General features: G+C 33.6%; 1 protein-coding gene across 16 annotated transcripts in view; it reads left to right on the top strand.

The window, feature by feature from the left end:
- The window catches only part of LOC115209788 (AP-1 complex subunit gamma-1), a 126,970-nt gene extending 112,302 nt beyond the window's left edge, over positions 1 to 14,668 (top strand). For all 16 annotated transcript variants that reach the window (XM_036501268.1, XM_036501278.1, XM_036501271.1 and 13 more), the window contains 7 exons: positions 295 to 399; positions 867 to 1,002; positions 1,566 to 1,716; positions 5,158 to 5,238; positions 6,401 to 6,561; positions 9,929 to 10,027; positions 12,303 to 14,668. In XM_036501268.1, coding sequence (XP_036357161.1) covers positions 295 to 399; positions 867 to 1,002; positions 1,566 to 1,716; positions 5,158 to 5,238; positions 6,401 to 6,561; positions 9,929 to 10,027; positions 12,303 to 12,404 — 835 coding nt within the window. In that variant the 3' untranslated portion in view covers positions 12,405 to 14,668. The remainder of the gene's footprint in view (positions 1 to 294; positions 400 to 866; positions 1,003 to 1,565; positions 1,717 to 5,157; positions 5,239 to 6,400; positions 6,562 to 9,928; positions 10,028 to 12,302) is intronic.
- The last annotated feature ends 285 nt before the right edge of the window (positions 14,669 to 14,953 follow it).

Genomic DNA, 14,953 nt, shown 5'->3' with positions numbered 1-14,953 from the left:
CATTGTGTGTGTTACTGCTTAACAACCAGGGCTGGTTTGTTTACATCCCTGTAACTTAGTGTTTCAGCAAAAGGGATCACTAGAGTAATCACTCAAAAAGTACTGGGATCAATTTGTTCAACTAAACCCTTCAAAGCAGTGCCCCAGCATGGCTGCAGTCCAGTGTCTAAAACTGATAAAAGAAAAAGATATATCTTCTTGTCTATGTCTGTTCATTTATATGCTTCTTAAATATTATTAGCTTTTTTAAATCTATGTGCTAATTTAAGTTGGTGTTTATTTTTAAATTTACAGAAAAATTAAAGATGCAATTATTAAATATAGTCGGAGTACTATAGTAGAATTACAGCAGCGATCTATAGAATATTCTTCTCTCTTCTCCAAATATGATCATATGAGGTAAGACTTGCTTCAAACTTTTATATATCTAATACTCATAATTTTTGATAAATTTCATGGTGATTCTGTTTGACTATTCTTTCACTTGAGAGTCCTTATACTGAACAAATGTCTGTATATTTATTATTCTTTTTGGGTGTTTTTTTATATTCCAGTTATTTTCATTTAAATAATTACCAGTGTTTTTATTTAACATCATTTAAATTTAAATGTTTTTATTCATAAACTTTTATATCATGTTAATGGTTAGCCTTAGATTATAAAGCTTTCTCTGAAGTACTATGTAGTGTTTTACAAACTCCATTTACTTGCATTTTAAAGCCATAACTCAGTGTCACTGTCTTATGTGACATTTTCTTGTGTACATTCCTGTTTATTTTTTCTATTTTCTCTTGTTATTATGGAATCAGCTTTGTTGTTTATATCTTATATTTCTTCATAATTTTATCTTGAATTTATTCTTGTAGAGGTGCCCTGCTGGAACACATGCCTTTGATTGAGAGTAAACGTCAGAGTATGTACAACAATGAAAGTTTACAAGAAAATGACTTATTAAATGGAGATGTTGAAAAGACCAATGTACAGAACACTCAACACACTGAGGTATATATAGATACATATATATATATATATATATATATATATATATATATATATATAGTAACATCTTAAATTACATAATGTTTAAAGTTTGCTAGTATAATTGTAGAAAATACAATTTTTAAACATTGTGCCTAAATGTTTAACAATTAATTTGTAAGTGAATCTAAGTAATTAATGTTTCAACCAGCAGTCTTTGCTGGTAAAGAAAAATGAATTGGATTTCTCATACTCATCTTTTGTTTACAACAAATTGTTGTTAATATTATTTTACCAGATTCTTGTTGTTTAAAATACATATTTACTTACAGAACTGTTAAAAGTATTTTGAAATTTACAACTGCATCATTTAAATTGTGTACCAATCATGTATTTTGTCAATATGTTGTTAGAGTTAGTAAATTGAAAGAAGACTAGCTTTAAGCAATTATCTTGTGACATACTTTTCAAAAATATAAATTCAACATGGCTAGTTTTATTGTAATATTGTAATCTTAAAATCTATGTTGAAATCTCCACTAACAGACCCTAACTAATTTGTTATTTTCATATTCTATTGTTTACAGAGTCAAAATATTTTGGATCTTATTGGTGATCTTGGATCTGATCCAGTCATAAATACCAACCAAGAACCACAGAAACCGACTGCTGCCACAGATCTTCTTGATCTTCTCGATGTTGGCGTCAGCAGTACCAATTCAGACAATATAAATACAGGTTAGTTTTTTTTTGTTTTTTTTTAATATTTTTGTCTATTCTTCCACATCTTTTTTTGTTACACAATTCAATTTTTACAACAGTTTGAGATAAAAGTGTAAGCTTATAAAGCTAAATGTTATATAAACTCTATAGCTTGCAGAGATCAATGATATATCAACCAGTTTGCAATATTGCTTTATCAGTGTTTGAAAATCCACCCTCTCTCTCTTTCAACAAAACAAAACTTGATATTCTTAGTGAATTTCAAGAAAATATGGTTACTTAAACAGATCACAGAAGACCAACCTATCATCATCGTTTAGCGTCCGCTTTCCATGCTAGCATGGGTTGGATGGTTCAACTGGGGTCTGGGAAGCCAGAAGGCTGCACCAGGCCCAGTTTGACCTGGCAATGTTTCTACGGCTGGATGCCCTTCCTAATGCCAACCACTCCATGAGTATAGTGGGTGCATTTTACGTGCCACTGGCAAACGGCCACGATCAGATTTTCCTTTTTATGTGCCACCAGCACGGGGGCCAGGCGAGGCTGGCAACGGCCACGAACGGATGGTGCTTTTTACGTGCCACCGGCACGAGGCCAGTCGGGGCGGCGCTGGCAACAGCCACGAACGGATAGCGCTTTTTACGTGCCACCGGACGAGGCCAGTCGAGGCGGTGCTGGCAACGGCCACATTCGGATGGTTCTCTTACGTGCCACCGGCACTGGTAACTCAGCTGCAATTTCCATTGATCGATTTCGATTCTGATCCTCACTTACCTCAACAGGTCTTCACAAGTAGAGTTTTGTGTCCCAAGAAGGGAAGGTATGCATAAGTGGGCTGGCTACATCCCATGTAGAAGGCCATGGGTTATGGTCTCACTTGTCCTGCCGGGTCTTCTCATGCACAGCATACTTCCAGAAGTCTCAGTTTCTAGTCATTTCCTCGGTGAGACCTAAAGTTTGAAGGTCATACTTCACCACCTCGTCCCAGATTTTCCTGGGTCTGCCTCTTCCACAGGTTCCCTCAACCGCTAGGGTGTGGCACTTTTTCACACAACTATCTTCATCCATTCTCGCCACATGCTCATACCAGCGCAAACGTCTCTCTTGCACACCACATCTGATGCTTCTTAGGTCCAGCTTTTCTCTCATGGTACTTACACTCTGTCGAGTATGAATACTGACATTACACATCCATCGGAGCATACTGGCTTCATTTCTAGCGAGCTTACGCATATCCTCAGCAGTCACGGCCCATGTTTCACTGCCATGTAGCATGGCTGTTCGTACACACGCGTCATACAGTCTGCCTTTTACTCTGAGCGAGAGGTCTTTTGTCACCAGCAGAGGTAAGAGCTCTCTGAACTTTGCCCAAGCTATTCTTACTCTAGCAGTTACACTTTCAGCACACCCACCCCCACTGCTGACTTGGTCACCTAGGTAACGGAAGCTATCAACTATTTCTAGTTTTTCTCCCTGGAAAGTGACAGAAGTTGGTCTCAGAGCATTTTCAGTGTTTATTGTTCCTGAGCATCTGCCACATATGAAAACCATCTTCCTAGTTAGCCTTCCTTTGACATTGCTGCACCTCTTATGTGTCCATAGCTTACACTTGGTGCATCTTATAGAGTTTCTACCTACTCCTTTTCTACAGATTGAGCAGGGCCATCTACCTGAAGGCGTTTGTGATTTGTCTACCCTCCTACTTATTAGGACTTTGGTTTTAGCTAGATTGATTCTAAGGCCCTTTGATTCTAATCCTTGCTTCCACACCTGAAACTTCTCCTTAGTTCTGATAGTGACTCAGCAATTAGAGCAAGGTCATCAGCATAGAGGAGCTCCCAAAGGCATCCTGTCTTGAATTCCTCCGTTATTGCCTGGAGGACTATGATAAATAGGAGGGGACTGAGGACTGAGCCTTGGTGGACCCCAACCTCTACCCGGAATTCTTCACTGTACTCGTTGCCAACCCTCACCTTACTAGCAGCGTCCCTGTACATGGCTCGCACAGCTCTCACTAACCATTCATCTATTCATAGTTTCCTCATTGACCACCAGATAAGGGATCGGGGTCCCTGTCGAAGGCTTTCTCCATGTCAACAAAAGCCAGGTACAGGGGCTTATCTTTGGCTAGGTATTTCTCCTGCAGCTGCCTTACCAGGAATATAGCATCAGTGGTACTTTTCCCTGGCACGAACCCAAACTGCATCTTATCTAAACTAACTCTCTCTCTAATTAGTTGGGCTATGACCCTCTCCGTAACCTTCATCACCTGATCCAACAGCTTGGTACCTCTGTAATTATTTGTATCTAGGGCGTCACCTTTACCTTTGTAGCAGTTGACTATTATGCTGCTACACCAGTCATTGGGTATGACTCCTTCGTGTATCACCTGATTAACTATACGGGTGACTAGGCTATAGCCGACAGTACCAGATATTTTGAGCATCTCTGCAGTAATTTCTGATGGGCCTGGGACTTTCCCTGTCTTCATGCTTCTAATTGCCTTAACTACTAAGGAACTGTCAACTCGGATAGCTGGTCCCTCTGTTGGGTCAACATTCGGCAGACTCTCTTTATCCCATCCATTTTCTTTATTCAGCAACCTTTCATAGTGACGTCTCCAAACCTCTCTCTTTGCATCCTCATTTAGCGCAAGTGAACCATCTTCCATGCGAACACACTTCTCTCCTACCACATCACAATTCTCTCTCACACACTGTCTTGCAACGCGAAACACCTCCAGTCTTTGGTCCTTGCTGCGCAGAACATTGGCAAATTTTTTCTTATCTGCTTCCCCTCTGGCTAGATAGACCTGTCTCCTAGCTTCCCTTTTGGCAGTCTGATACAACCTATAAACAGTAAAATCATCACCTCTCCTAAATATCATCATTATTATTTAACATCCACTTTTCCATGCTTGCATGGGTCAGACAAAATTTGTTGAGATAGATTTTCTAACAGTCAGATGCCATGCCTGTCACCAAACCTCACTTTGTTTCCGAGGTCATATATCCTGTAGCCAGACCCTTTTTTTCCCCCACAAAAAAGGCTGGAAATGAACAACATTGCTTGTATGATAGTGGTGCTTGTTTACAACCATTGTATGAAGGTAAAACAAGGGTGTGTGCGCATGCACACACATATACATATAATGGACTACTGTTAGTTGCTGTCTACCAAATCCATTCACAATGCTTTGGTCATCCCAAGTCTATCGAAGAAATACACTTGCCCAAGGTGTTGTGCAGTGGAACTGAACCTAAGACCACATGGTTCAGAAGCAAGTTTTTTAACCACACAGTCTCATCCACAAATTTCTGTTTTAACACAGTATTACTACAATTCTCTCCACCACCTACAAATCATTCAAAACTGTACATTGCTTCATTACAAGCTCCAAACTACATTATGAACCACATCTTGTCTAAAATATGACAAATTCTTTTCTCACTGTAGGTCCCCCTTCAATGAATAATTTGATAGATGGCCTTATACATTCATCTACACCTTTGAACAATCAAATTAATGGCAAATCTGGTGAGTGATTTTATGTTTCATTTACAGTTCTCTAAATTGAGAATGAAATTTCATAAATTATATATTAAATCTAATTAAAATTTGATATTATATGTAAAGATAATAATGCTTAAGAAAACAAACAGTTAAATCTTAGTCAGTTTTTGTTAATACATATAAATCCAAAGAAACATTTGTATCTTTTTATATTTATTATGAGAGAAAGGAAAGAGATAGGGAGATGATGTTCCATGTTTCATCATCAAATAAGTTAGTGTTTCAGAAAAAAATAGTGGGAGTTGTGTAAATTCAATCTGTATGCAAGATAATAGTTTAATTTGGCAAATTTACATTTTTGGTGTATTGGGTTAATAAATATTAACTCATTAAGTTGGCTTGCTAGAAAACACTTGAAATGTACCAGTCAAGGGAGAATATAGTTTTATTATCATCATTTGGTGCTTGTGTTTTTTGATGTTACTTATATTGCAGAGGTATCATCATCATCATCAGGTTAGACACGTTTTTCTGGGTGAGCATTATATGGCTGGCCTATTGTCACTGGTTTTGATCTTTTCACTTCTCTGAGGCCCAGCATCCTTTAGTTTCACTTTATCAATTCTTCCCAAGTTTGTATTTTGGGAAGAACAAAGAAAACCTGGCTTGTTTTCTACAGATTCAATCACTTGAACTGACTATCTAATAGACATATTAAGAAATTATGTTGCTATCTGCAAATATGATAGTCATAAACACATAAAATGCACCTAGTACTCTCTGTAGAATTATTATTATTTGGACATTCAGCTGTAGAAACCCTACCAGAAATGGAACATATGAATGAGACAAGTATTCTAACTTATTTAACAGGTAATAACTCCAAATAAGGACTGATTTGGACAATGACAACCCATCCTACACCAGCCAACATAGAAAATGAACAAAACAATAACATTTGTGCTTGCATAGATTTAATATTTTGAAACATTAACTAAAACAAACATAAAAGCAACAGATGTTTGTTATTTTTGTTAGCAACCAGTTTGATATAGATAAAAACAATCATGCAATCTTAGAAAGCATACATATACCCATGAATGTGTACGTAAATGCATGCATATATATTATGTATATTGATTATTCTTTGTATTTTCTTTTTAACACTAAATTCTTTCTTTTGTAGGTTTAGCACCTATTGTGGCTTTCAATAAGAATGGTTTGTTAATTGAGTTTCATTGTGAAAAGGATGAGACTCAGAGTGGTGTCACAACCATCAACCTTAAGGCTACTAACACTACTCCATTGGCAATATCAGACTTTGTATTTCAGGCTGCCGTTCCAAAGGTAATTATTTCTAAGTTAGTTTTTGTTGTTTTCAGTCTCTTGGACTTTAGTGATTGATGTTTTTTATGAACACCACAGTAATTTAATTTGTGTTATCATTTTAGGAGTCAGGTAGAAAATCTATAGCCACGTGTACAGAACATCTATAGTATGAGTTTTGGGACTTAAATTTACTAACTTCTCTCATAAATTAGTAAAATAAGCTGTCACACTCATGTTTATCATCATAATCATCACCACCACCATCATCATCTCTATCATTATTTCATTTAAGAAACCTTGTTTTCTTTTCCTGATTAATTTTTAATAATTTTATTAAAGTGGGCAGTGCCAAAACCTTTTTAAACCTTCCTCACCTGAAAGAAAAAAATTACAAATGGATTGCATCGCTGCGGTTGGTATTTGAGCAAAAACACTGGACAAGTTTAGGTATGAGGAGAAAAAATTATGCAAAATGCAAGGCTTAATACATAATCTAGGGGCTGAAATGAAAAAAAACAGATCAGACAAGTGAATTTTGGTAGAAGGAATTTATAGTTAGCAAGTGCCATTGTTTTAGCAACAAAAGGACACAGATACTTTCTAGCAAATGGTTAATGAGTGAAGATTTATTTATTAGGCTTTTTTTTTTTATTTTGGATGTAATCCAGAATGTTGGTGTATCTAATAAAAGTACCATTCTATATGCATGATATGAGCAGAGTATCCACAGTTGGGTTACATCTTCTATAATGAGTAGCTTTTTTCATATGGGCCTGAAAAAGAAATCCCTTTGAGACTTTGGTTATATTGTACATCGGAAACCGTTACACAGTTGGTGGTAAGGCTTAGAATTTGTAGAGAATAAGATGGTTTTAGCTAAGTGTAACATTAATGATGTATTTTAGCATTGTTTGAGATTCTGCTTCTATCACATTTTTAAAGTTTCTATTTATGATTGATATGTATGTCTACCAATTCAAGAAATGTTGAGGTTCTATGTGCATGTAGTTTGAATGCAAAAAGAGAATGAAGTGTAGTGTAATGCCATTTGTACAACATTATATGCAGTTATAGGTAACAGTAAATAGGTAATTCATGTAAAGAAGTCAGTGGGAAAGATAATCAAAGACCTGGCGTACACTGTCAATTCTGCAATAGAGAAACTTTATATGAAGATCTTCTAATTTAGATTATTAAGGATATCTAGAACCCATATAACTAGCATTTTTATCCTGAAGGTTCAAAAGTTAGTCATGTATGGTTACAAACACCTCTTCATGAGATACAAAAATGTGTTTCCATTGTGCTGTAAAGAATGTAATTAAAGGGGAGTTTATAGCTAGACTATAATCACCATCAGTATTATAACTTTTCTTTCCTACTGTAGGCAGAATTAGATGCAGAGCCAATAACAATTATTTGTTATGTATATTATACAGTCTCATTGTTCAGGATACATCCACATGAAAAGATAATGATGTCAATTAAGCCAAAAATACATGAAAATAAAAAATATTCTGAAGTTAATATTAAGTATTACTCACCAAAAATTTCACTTAAAAAATTTATTAGAAATACACTTAACCCTTTTGTTACTATATTTCTGACCAAAATACACCCCTTATGTGTTTCAATTAATTTCTAACATAATCATAAATTTAGTCTGGTTTCATTAAACAACTATAACTTTTTTATTTATCAATATATTAACATGAATTTTGGAAGATAATTTAATGAAATGTTCTCAACCAATTCTATACTATAATTTTTGTCACAAAGTGACTCTAATTGCAGGTAGATACAGGTAAATTCAACAAAATATAAAATTATTAAAATTTTGTTCAAACATCGCTATAGAACATGGGTTATTAGCTAATATTCAATTGGGTATACAACAAAATTTTACGATAGAATTTGTTATTCTGGGTAACTTTCTGATACCCATAATAATATTTATGGCAAAATAGTCTTAATTTCATTTAAGGTTGTGGGAAACCACTAACTACCCTTTCTTTCGTTTTGTTTACATTTAGCGTAACAGTTCGTTTCCGCCATAATGATTTCAAATAGGCTCATTCGAAAAAGTAAAAAGAAATAGTCTAAGGCTTTACTCTTCTGGGAAAGTCTGTGGCTTGGTCCAGTTTCTTCAGAAAAATCACCGAAAGAAACAGTTTTTAAATTTTCACTCCATTCAGGTGCCAATTCATTTTCTTTATTGCTGTCGGAGCTCTCGGATTCACTGTTTTCACTTTCGGAAAATGAAACATCAGATTCATTATCAAATACCACATGCTTTTTTTTTTTTTCAGTCATAGAGTTAGATTTATGAAGGTCTTCAGTAGAAAATTCTTCGAATTCTGACTCGCTGCTTGATATAATGAAATTCGTATCCATTTTTTGTCAGAATTACAAATTTTGAAAACACAATAGGAACAAATTTCAGAAAAAAATCTCCCAAAATTCACGGAATTAAAATTACACTTCAATTTTTGTACAAAACTGTAGTTGAACTCTTTACGATGTATAATACGTATTTTCACAAATGTACTAAAGAGATTTGCTCTGATATTCTCATTTAAATATGAATAGGTAAATTCGGGCGGCTTTGGGCGGTTTGGTCACATTAACCAAAATTTTTTCGGGCGGTTTGGTAACAAAAGGGTTAAATCAACTTGCTGATAAACCAAACTGCAACATGTCATATATATTTCTATGACAGTTATATATTCTCTTCAAAGCATTGATTGTGAAATTAATGAATTAATGTATTTCATTATGAACAGAAATGTTCATTTAAGAACATTTGTAATAAATTCTATAAGAAATGCTTGATGCTGATATTGGTTTCAGAATATATTTTTTCTAGAATCAACCAGTATGACTTTTGTATGATTTAAAGTATGTATTAAACAATAAACCTCAATTGACATTGAATGAAAAATATATCCTCTAAGAAAGTAGATAAACATATTGACAAGTACAGCATAGCTTCATTCATCTCTCTGTAAATATTGATAAACTCTCCAATTAGAACATTTTGGTCAATTTTTCATTTAGATAGACAGTTGACTGTCTGTAACAACACTTTTTTAAAGAGATATGTGAAGAATCAGAATAAAAAACAAAACAAAAATAAAATTTACTAGAACACTTTTCAGAACATAATACTGAGAATTTGTGTTAATAATGTAGCTGTTTGCATAATCAAATAATTTTTGATTTCTAGTTTTTCATGCTGGTATATGTTGATCAATTTTTCAGCATTACTTCTCTTTTCTCTTTATTTTAGTCTTTTCTTGTGTGTGTCTGTTCTTAATGTTCTTCTCTTTTTTTCTGATAATCATTGAGAGATATTAAACCCAACTTTCACTATTTAATTTTTCAGTCATTCCAACTGCAACTCTTGTCTCCGTCAGGAAATGCCATTCCAGCCCAAAACAAGGGAGCTGTCAGTCAAATAATCAAAGTGAATAATCCCCAGAAGGTATGTGTGTGGATGTCTATATAAGCACAGCTTGCTACAAATAATGTGCACTCTGTTTGTGTGTGTGTATAGGCACAGTTATGGTTGTGTGGTTATGAAGCTTGCTTCACAACCACATAGTTTCAGGTCCCACTGTGTGGCACCATGGGCAAGTGTCTTCTGATATAGCCATGGGACAACCAATGCTTTGTGAGTGAATTTGATTGACAGAAACTGCAGAAGAGTGTGTGTGTGTGTGGTGTGTGTGTGTGTGTATCTGCCTGTTTTTGTGCTTATGTTTATCCATACCACCACCACTTGATAACTGGTGTTAATTTGTTTACATCCCTGTAACTTGGTAGTTCAGCAAAAGACACCAATAAGACAAGTAGCAGACCTTAAAAAAAATTAAGCTCTAGGGTTGATTTGTTTGACTAAACCCTTCAGAGTGGTGCCCCAGCATGGCTGCAGCCCAATGAATGAAACAAGTAAAAGATAGAAGATAACCATATAAAAATATACTTATTTAACAGAAAAACAAAAATCCTTTAACTAATATATAAAATGTTTTAGGAGCTGGCTTTTATAATAAATTCATCAGAAATATAAAATTCTCATCATGAAAATTCTTTTTTTTTTCTCTATTTCACCTTATCTTTTAATTTTTAAGGTATAGCATCAATCTAGTCCTGTCTTATTTTATAATTTGCTTTTCTCTAAATCCCTTGTTGTTGATCATCCAGTTCAAAAAACTATAATTGCTTCAGTAATATTTTTTTAATATCTATCCTTGCTTGTAGGGAATTGATGACATTTAAAAATTACATTAACTTATTTAGGTAGGCATTTTACAACTGGATCCTAGTCCTCAACATTAATTGACCTATACACAATGTGGAATTGATAAATTTTCAGGCAGGTTAACTGAAGTGTATAGTATAATGATTGATGTCAGCAGGATGGAAGGTAGAGTTACTTGAGGGAAATTTTAACCCTTTTGTTACTATATTTCTGTTGAAATTCACTACCTTTGTTTCACTTGATTTTGATAATAATGATGAATTTAGTATAAGTTTGTCGTTATTATTCTGGTATTTGAAACATAAATTGACATGAAAATTTGGTTGACCATTTTAATTTAGATCATCTTAAAACAGGAAATTTGTATCATAGAACTAAGGGCAGTCTCAAGCAAGTTGATACTGAAAGAGTTAATTCAGAACAGTGGGTTATGGGCTTTCTCTTGAGTAACATAAACAGTTAGCTTATTTCAATGCATTGATCATCTTCCAGACAATAGGAAGTTATTGAAAGAGCTTCATCTCTAAGATATATCAAAATAAAAAGGGATTGATAATCCTAATAACATACTCCATAAGCTCTTTGTAAATGAAGATACACCAGGCTAACAAATATGACCTGTGATAGATGTAGGAATCCAGATAATCCAAACTCAACAACTGCAAATCTGGTACAGTTACCAAGAGAAACTGATACATTGCTGAAGATACATGCAGATAATGGATTTTATACATTTATTAAAGGCTCACACATGTTTCTGGTAAATGTTGAAAGGAACTAGTGACATAATTTAATCGTATTAATCAATCCATAGTCAATCGATTGAAACAAAACAAAAAAGAAATAGAATACACTTCCTCAGAGCCACAAATAGATTGACTGCCAAAAGAAAGGAATTTGACCAAAATTGTCAGTCTTTTGCCAATCACTTTATTTGTGGCTCTGAGGAAGATAAAAGTGTGAGACTACTCTTTCCCCACTCCCAATCAATTAACTATAGATTGGTTGATTAATACAAGGGAACTAGTCCCCTCCACCATTTATCAGAAACATGTGTAACCCTTTAATAAATATATAAAATCCATTGTGTGTGTGTGTGTGTATACACACACATATGTACATATATCTACACACTCATACATATGAGTATATGTGTAGATATATGTACATATTGTATATATATATATATATATATATGTATGTATGCATATATATATATATGTCTATGTATATTTATATAGTAATGTGACTAAACCAGAGAGGATATGTATGAAGGTGAATGAGTATACCTGCACATACACATGTTTGTTAGATGCTGAGTAGTAATGCAGTGAAGCATCAGTTTCAGAAAAATAAATGTATTCTGCTACATGTATTGACTATTCTATCTTCTGCTTGTATATGCAAACATATTCTACAGCTTGAAAGAACGAGGCAAACTATGACATTTCCCCCCTCTCTAATAACCACTTATTTATCTTTTAACTAATTTCAGCAACCTCTTCGTATGCGTATCAAGCTTTCATATTCCCAGAATGGCAACACAGTTACTGAGATGAGTGAAGTGAGCAACTTTCCGGAAAATCTGTGGCAATGATACAATAATCCCAAAGATATGCCTGGCAGTTCCAGCAGGTTACAGATCTCTGTCTGTCTGTCTCTCTTTCTCTCTTTCTCCTCCTCTCTCCTCTCTTTCTTTCTCCCTCACCTCATTCTGCCTCATGAAAATACAGGCTTTTGCTTTCTGTCTTACCTTGTCTTGTTTTTTTTTTTCAACAATTATAGACAGGGAAGAAACTGCACTCCATTAATTTCAGTGACTGGATTTTAAACAGCTTGAATCTTACTTTGACTTCTACTTTTTTTTTATGTCTGTTCAATACCATCTCCTTTGCTGATGTCAATAACCATCTAATACATAGCAACAATGTTGTAAAAAGAAATATCAACTACCAAATCCTTTACAGATTTCCTGGAAGAAAAATTATATAAAATATATTGAGTAACCATTATATGAGTTTATTGATCAAATAAAGGCACGGTGTTGATTAAACCTAGCCCAGACATCCCTCCCTATTCTCCACTTTTACTCAATTTTCTAAAGGGTATATATATATATATATAATTAGCATACCCTTCCAACATATCTTTTTACAAAAATCACATACACAGAAGCATATGCTTATGTACACATATACATACTTATATGTATACACACACACATACATATACACACATACATAAACATTATATATATATATGTACACAGATGTTCACAGATGCGTTATATGTATATACACATATATATATATAATGACAATTATGAAGAAATATTTGTAGGTATGTAAATGAAAGAAAATATATTTGGGGTTGTAAAAAAAATTATATAATTAATAAAAACCACATACTTTATCTAAAATGAAATCATCTAACATCAGGATTTCACTGTAAATAAAACAAATATATGCCTCTCTGGCTGCTAAAGTGCTTGTATTATCAAATTGTCTTTTGCTGGGCAAATAAGAACTATTTCAATAGTTTCTTTCTCAATTTGATTAGGAGCTTTTACCTTGTATTCTCTATTTGCAAACCAGTATCTTCAAATTCAGTTCTTATAGTTTTATTATTCAGGTTATTTTCTTTCTAGAAATAATATTTAGTTTTGCTTTATCTTTTATTAGTCATTAAATTCCCACTTTTTTTCCTTTCCTCCTTGGTTAGTAGTAATTTCCATTTTTACACTCTATTTCACTTGAACTGTTTATCCTTTTTTTAAAATTTAAAAAGTTGTCTAGTTAAAATTGTCATTTTATTAATTCATAAACTTAGTCAATAAATACAATGAGATTTTTTCTTTATTTTTTAATCATTTTTAATTTAATTTCCTACTAGGTAAAATTAAGCGAAACAATCTCCAATTCAAGCTTGAGTTATTGACATACTTGTCATATCTGTAACATCTTTTTGTAAATTAATACTCTCCTCTATGCTTGCTTGGAGAAATAATGTAAAATTATATTGAGTGATTACATGAAAATTTGATTTAAAAAAAAATGAGATTCATTTAATGGGAATTGGTGATTCAGATTGAGACATTAACTTTTCTATTGGAATTTTTTTCATTCTACACAATTTTACAACATCCAGAATTCACAGATAAACAAAAAGGGGAAGGCAAATTAATTTTAAAAAAAGTTTAAAAGAAAGAAAATTACCATTAGCCCACAGGATGAAGTTTGTATAGATTATCAGTTGGATAATGAATTTGCAGTTATTACTGCCACTTTCCTTCATCAATGGTTTGGTATTTGATGTAGAGCTCAACTCTGTATTTGTTATTCAACATCTGTTCCTTCTACCATTTCCTCGTGTTGTCTACCATTACATTAAATAAAACCTTGAAAGGTTTCTTTAAAATAATAATAATAATAATAATACAGAAATTTTAAAGAAAATGCATAAAATTAAAGATAAAGACATAAAATATGTTGTAAAATTTCTATTGCAAGAATGGAAACCAATCAGATATCATATTTGTATATGAAAGGAATTATCCCAACTATGTTTATCACTTATTTTATCTCCCCCTTCTCCTCCCACAACCTGTTAGGTATGCAACAATGTTTAAACTGATTGTCAAATCTTCATATTGAAAAAAATCAAACCAAAAGGACATTAAAAATAAGAAAAAAAAATTAAAATGGGATCCTGTAGTTATTTGTTTCAAATTTTGGAAAAGGGAAACATACCTTTTAGAAGAAAGGGAAAGCATGAAGAATTGGAATTTTCATTACCAAGTATCATTCCAAGCCAAAATGTGTTCTCACAACTAAAATGTGTAATAAAGGTTTTAAAGTTGAATTTGTGTTTGTTATATTTCCAGTTGATTTTAGTATAACATAACATAATAATAATATAATAATAATGAAATTATTGTATACAGTGCTCAGGTGCACCATAACTTGTCAAAAGTGTGTATAAAGCATATGCAGTAATGTACAAATGTCTGGAAAGTGAACAGTGTATGAGTCAGATACATGCTTGCGTGTGTATGGCGGGGAGAAAATCAGGTGTAGTGTTGGTGAATCTCAGGAAGCATGGAAGTTTTGAAGGATGCAGTGCTCCAACAACTAACAATTGATGCCG

The sequence above is a fragment of the Octopus sinensis genome, linkage group LG3 (assembly GCF_006345805.1).
Source record: "Octopus sinensis linkage group LG3, ASM634580v1, whole genome shotgun sequence".
NCBI classification, from domain to species: Eukaryota; Metazoa; Mollusca; class Cephalopoda; order Octopoda; family Octopodidae; genus Octopus; species Octopus sinensis.
Note: the sequence above shows the minus strand (reverse complement) of the source record. Positions and strands in the feature narration are given on the sequence as shown.